Source organism: Rhamphochromis sp. 'chilingali' (assembly GCF_963969265.1).
Source record: "Rhamphochromis sp. 'chilingali' genome assembly, chromosome: 10".
Taxonomy (NCBI): Eukaryota; Metazoa; Chordata; class Actinopteri; order Cichliformes; family Cichlidae; genus Rhamphochromis; species Rhamphochromis sp. 'chilingali'.
In genome coordinates, this window is record NC_137937.1 from 35,258,832 (window position 1) to 35,265,032 (window position 6,201).

The window sequence follows — 6,201 nt, forward strand, 5'->3', positions numbered from 1 at the left end:
TGTGGTTGCCGTGATAAGGCACAACTTTTACTGTGAAGGCGAACATACTCCAGACCACAGATAATAGTTTTTAAAGTGTTTTTTATTGTGGGGGATTTTAGTTACTCTTTGGAAGTCTTGAAGATTTCTGTTTATTTTTTCTTTATGTAATATTTGTGAAAGTAAAAAAACAAACGGACAGACTATACATTTCCAGCTTAACAAACAATATTTTCTACAGTATTGCATAGCAGTAAAACCTTTTGCGCAATCCACTGGTATTTAATATGTTACTGGTATTTAAAGTTCATTTCAACCAGATTCCTTAGTGCTTATAACTTTGTGCCGTTCTGTCCTTTGTTGCCAAAATGACTCAGTTTTTCCTCCCTCAATAAAACAAATCTTATCTGAGCATGCCAAGCTAAGCAGAACTGCACCTCTGTCCCCATTTAGTCTGTCCCAGGCTGATAAGCTGTGTATCTTTTCTCTTTTTTTTTTTTTTTTTTTTACCCTGCAGACCTCAAAGCACAGCAAAGTCCATCTCCATCCCAGGACAGGAGCACACCCTGCAGCTGGACTGCAAGGGGGAGGGCACTGCTGAGCCTGGACCGCCGGGAGGGGTTTCCCTGGGCCGAGGCTCCAAACATCGGCCTTCCATCATCAGCTCAGGTACACGACGTGTGCTACGAAGAAATAGGACTGAAACTGAGCATCTGTAGCAGGCTGAAGCCTAAACCTTGGGCATGTTTTATATGACCTTTCATCATTTTAGCAGGTTTAGTATGACAGAAAAATAAGGAAAAGCACAATATGTCTGAGAGGAAGAGACTGGTAATACAAAGAGCAAATATGTAAATGATCAGTATATTATACTTGGAAGGTGAAAGGTGTACTTTACTGTTTATCTTGAGTTTTAGGGAGATATTTGGAAGGATTTGAATTTGATGAGCAGATTTTCTTTGGATTCTGAATCAATAAAATGGTTTTACACCCCCACAGCTGTTTTCCAGGTGCAGTGAAGTTTAAGTCAGAAGAGATTTGAGTTGAATCCACGGACAGATTTCTCTTCATCATGTGTTCTTGAAATTGGACTCCAATCTTTTAGATCTCGGCCCAACTTTCCGAAATCTCAGCCAGATGTTTTGCTTGGAGCCAGAAATTCCCAGAGTTAATTTTCTTTGTATGGGAAAACTAGCCGACTGCGTTTAGGATTTTAGGTTTGAATTAAACTAAAAAAAAAGAAACCTGTTTTCGTTTCAGACTTGGAAGGCTGAGTTTGTTAACCTTTTCCATGCAAAGAAAACGTGCAGATCCTCAACCACAAGCCGTAAATATATAGATGGTTAGATTTCTGCTGCGAAAGTGAAAAGACTGCATTATGTCTGCTCTTTACAGACATTTTTACCAATTATTATCACGTATGAGGTGGTAACAGTGGTGCTTTTTTCTTCTTTGTGTACCTTCAGGACTCCTGGAGGAATCTGAGGTGAATCCGTCGGTTCCCGCAGAAGCTTTCCAGTCTGGTCACTCTCGTAACTCCAGCTATGCCAGCCAGCACAGCAAAATCTCAGGTACACAATCTCAGGTCTCACACGGATGTTTCATCCATGACGGGGTGAGCATGATTTTAACACCGCTGCTGTTTAACATCTGACACTGATGTCCTCACGGCCTTCTGCAGGATACAGCACGGAGCACTCCTGTTCCTCCAGCCTGTCGGACCTCACGCATCGCAGAAATACCTCGACAGGAAGCAGCACCTCCGGGGGCTTGTGCTTCACGGTTGACACCCCCCCAGATGGGGACAAGGACGCTGGACGTCCGGAGAGACCCCCTCGACCCCCACGACCAGTTTTACCCCCAAATAGGCCTCCGAGGTACACACAGAGTACGCTTGGTCGTGTGATTGGTAGCCTAGTTCTGTTCAAACTACACAATCTTCATTCTTCACTGTGTTTCAGGAGGAAGCAGGACTCGGTGGAGAGTCACCCCTCCTGGGTGAACGACACTCGCATGGATGCCGACGACATCGTGGAGAAAATCGTCCAAAGCCAGAACTTTGCAGACATCAGCCACACTGAAGGTACAAAAAAGAAAAGATCAAAAACATGCTGCTTAGTACAATAATTTTTCAGAGAATATACAGTTTACTTATTTCCGGAGTGTTTTCAAAAAGTTTACTGGGTGCTGAACGCAGATTCACGCTTTACCGGCAATTTGTAGTCTGTGTAAAGCTGATGTGAATTTGTGGGAAATGATGTCATCACCAGCCGTAGCTGCAGACTGTAACTCTTCAGTAAGGCCTCATTTGTTTACAGTGAATCTCTTCATATGAAGCTCTCACAGTTAATTTGACAGCAGCTCATTGATGCCTAAAAGCAGAAAAAGGCAGCTGCTGCACCATCTTTGGCCCGAGCGCTTCTTCAGTTTTCCGACTCTGTGCTCCGTCACCTTCTCTTCGCTGTGCCTTCTGGTTTCCATCAGCTGGCCTTAACTCAGTTTCTGTGTTTCTGGACTTTCAGACAGCAACCTGCGCCTGTTCGTCAGCAGAGACGGAACCACGGCGCTCAGCGGCATCAGGCTTGGAAATAGGTGAGGAGCTCTGCTGTCTTTGTTTTTGGTTTATTTCTCACTTCCCAGAACTTGAGTTTCAGTATTGGAGTGCAGGAGCTGCATGAAGTCTAGTCGGTTTCCAAAAATACTGGAAAATCACAGCAATGTAATAATTTACATACCGTAAATCTCCCTCTGAGGACCCAACTTTGAAATATGAATTTAAAGCCCTGTCATCCTCTTCCCCTTGTTTCACCATCTCTATGTCACTCTCCCTCTTATGAGAAGCTCAAATAGGCTCCTATGATTTGGTGGCTTCTTCCTTTTTCTAAGAGTTATGGCTGTAATTCACAGCAGTTATGGAGCACTAGAACTCATTCAGTTAAATGTCAGGTAAATCGGTCTGTCCAGTCGAGAAGCATAAACTATTGTGAGTCCTTTTCAGCTGCTGTATGAAAATGATAACTTCCAGTTATAGTACACTGTGCTGTTCTGAGCTCAGGTCCCACTAGAGGATGCTCGACTCCTCATGAAGTCTGATTATGACAGTCTGCTTAGAAACATGCATGAGTCACTCACTGGAGGTCCTTCTGTAGGGCTCTGGCTCCCCCAGCTCCTCGTTGCACAAAGGAGCAGATAGCAGTTCTACTACTGGGTCGATGGCGTTGCCAGCTCTTCTTGTGTAACAGCCCCTCTCCTAGTATCGCCGTAATACTTTTGAAACTGTGCTTTGATGGAGCAAACCTTCTCGGGGCTGCAGGTCCTGTCTCAAGCTGTGATGAGGTGATAAGCACACTAACAAAAAGCAAAACTATAGAACAATCAGTGAGGAGGGATGAGGAGAGAGAAATGGATTCACTGTGGTTTATGCTTCCTGACTATGTAGATTGATTTCCCTGAAGTGGTTTTACTGTGATGATCCAGTGTTCCCTCAATTATTTTTAGGAGGGTTTTTTGCTTTTTTCAACAAAACTGATTATTATGAAGATAAAAGTTTTTAATAACTCGCAAGAACAGAATCAGCATTACGGTTGGACCAGAGAGAGAGGAGGTCAAACATGGATCATAGAAACATGAAATCATAAAGTGCAAGTATAAGACGAGGGCTAAATTACTGCTAGTGTGAACCAGCACATCCGTTCTCCATTTAGAAGCATATATCATGCATCTGAATGTGAAACATGCACAGTTCAGTCCTATAGTCCACTTTCTTTTTTTAATCCGTTTTCATGTCTGTTTTCACTGTTTAATGTGGAGAAACGGTAAACTCTGAAACTGAATTCTGCTTGCTATTGCTAACTCTGATTCTGTGTTTGGATCCCTGCAGGGTGCCTGCTGGTGGCTACGAGCCCGTGGTGATCGAGAGCCATTAAACCGAGCAGCAGGAGAGGCGACACGTGGACCAGCACGTGCATCAGCTTGACTTTTTTTTTTTTTTTTTCCTGGAGCTTCAGCTGGTCTGACGCCGTGAGAGGAAAACCTCATCAGTGTGCACTTTATGTGAAGTTTGTGGCAGCGCTCGTGCTGCGCTCCGTTAAGCTGTTTCTGTGACGTTTAAAAGGCGGCAAAAATGCACAAAAACGTTTCTCCTGAGCTGCTGCTGTGACACAGTAACAGCAGGTTTTATAGATTAAAAAATATTTCAAGCATTGAGCTGATTATTAAGCTTTGTAATAAATATACACTAATCCAATGTGTTTTTAGCTTCAGAGCTGCCAAAATTCCTTTAAAATGCACGTTTAAGATGGCAGTAATCGATTGAACACTAACTGGATGCAGTACGTACTGAAAACTTTCATGTACTACATGCATGAAAATACGTACTGCTGCCTTTAAATACCTCTCAGATCGCAGTAAGAAGGGCAGGGAAGGGCGCCTTTGTTAAAAAAGAATTATGGAAAGGTTTCCATCTCCAGAAGTCCTCATCTGAGGCTCAGCAGCCAAGCAGGATAACTCTCTGCGCATAAATGATTAAAAAGTGCCCAATTCTGAAGCATCTGATCTCCCATTGAAGGCACCAAATCAACACTGAATGTGATCCAGATGTTTAAAAAAAAACAACACTGAGCAGAAACTTTTTGTTTTAGTTTGAAGTCGTGTCCTGTTGATCAGGGAAATCACTACAACCACTCTGTGTCTGTAAAGTTTCTCTTAAATGACCCTAAAGCACGATGAAAACTGTTAAGTCCGAGTGCTGGTGAAGAGAGAACTGTTTGTTTGTTTGTTTGTTTGTTTGTTTGTTTGTTTGTTTGTTTGAGGGGTTACTCACTTCAGCATGCTTAAGTTTCAAGCTGCACTTTTGCTCACTCACATCGACGATCAGTTAGTTAATTCTCTCCTCAGAAAAACACTAGCTCCATGCAGTAAACTAGCGATGGCCTTTTGCTGCGAAAGCCTCTGTCGCCCCGTGGTGGAGGGTGCAGGGTGCTTTGTTTAACAGCAGATCAGCAGAGTTTCTGTGTTGCCAACCAGCGGGCTGGTTTAAGCTTCTTTTAAAGAAAGGTTTCAGCTGCTCTACAAAGTTTTCCACCTCAGGATGGAAAATAGATTTCTATCCTAAAGAAAGAGTCTTAAAATCTTATTTTTCTTTTGTAAAACAATCAAAAAAGCTGATAATGCTGTGAATTGCATAAAAGTTGTGCCTTGTATGTTTACTAAACTCATGGCTGAGTTAAAACAGGTCATTTTGCTGAAGAATAAAATATATTTTTCTTTATTAAATGTGTAAAAATATAATGGAAATACATAGATTTCTCATAGATAACCAGCCTGGAGAAATTCAGACAGTGATAAAGGATCTTATCTTTTCAGTGTTGTGCTCTTTTATATACATTTTAACCAGTTTCTTTAAGAGAGCTTTCAGTTACTCAAAAGTAAAATAGATTTTTGTTTATCTGATTAACAGGAATGTGAAAAAACATTTTTTTGTGTGAAGAAGAGCAGGACAGTTAAACCGGCCTTTTTTGTTTGTTTGTTTGTTTGTTTGTTTGTTTGTTGTCTTTAAATAATTTGTTCGCCCCTTATTGTATTTTAAAGATTAGAGACTCAACAGTTTTAGATTAAATTACTGATAAGAAATCATTTTTAGTGTTTAGGTTTGGAGTTTGTAAAGGCGTCCTGATGGGCTCTGAGAAGCTGTTTAGAGACGCCGTAGCTGCAGAGGTTTAAGAATTTATAGTAAAATGAAACCGAGAAAAACAACAAATTGCTCTCCATGTTTACTATTTTAAAAGGTAAGATTTTAAGACTCTTTATCAGTGAACTTGTTATCTTTTTTCCTGTTCTGCTTCACATTATGCTCATTATAGATTTTATTATAGTTTATTAATCACACAGTTAGTTATTCTCACATTTGGGGATGAACCACTTTAGTCAGAGTTTAGGGTCACCAGAGCCTCTTGATTTAGTTTAAAGCCTTTATTTATATGGTTTTGGTTCTGTTTGGAGGTTTGTCATAAGCTATGCACACAACTCGCCTCCCTGTGCTTTTGTTTTTTTCTTTTAGCAAATTCTTCTATTATAACGAAACTAGTGTAACCTAAATTTGTAGAGATTGAGTTGGAAATTTATTTCCAAACACACAATAGTTACAATGATTCTTTATTTTTTTTGTATATTTCTTTTAAAAGATGACTTCTAAACAATAAAAAGCTAACCCGAGTTTGTCGT

The 6,201-nt window shown here is 40.9% G+C and overlaps 1 protein-coding gene across 3 annotated transcripts in view; it reads left to right on the plus strand.

Annotated features, from left to right (window-relative positions):
• The window catches only part of eeig1a (estrogen-induced osteoclastogenesis regulator 1a), a 29,211-nt gene extending 25,274 nt beyond the window's left edge, over positions 1–3,937 (plus strand). For 2 of the 3 annotated variants that reach the window (XM_080893095.1, XM_080893094.1), the window contains 5 exons: positions 497–648; positions 1,446–1,550; positions 1,661–2,062; positions 2,502–2,571; positions 3,860–3,937. In XM_080893095.1, coding sequence (XP_080749221.1) covers positions 497–648; positions 1,446–1,550; positions 1,661–2,062; positions 2,502–2,571; positions 3,860–3,905 — 775 coding nt within the window. In that variant the 3' untranslated portion in view covers positions 3,906–3,937. The remainder of the gene's footprint in view (positions 1–496; positions 649–1,445; positions 1,551–1,660; positions 2,063–2,501; positions 2,572–3,859) is intronic. The other variant, XM_080893096.1, reaches the window with a different exon arrangement.
• Positions 3,938–6,201: the final 2,264 nt, after the last annotated feature.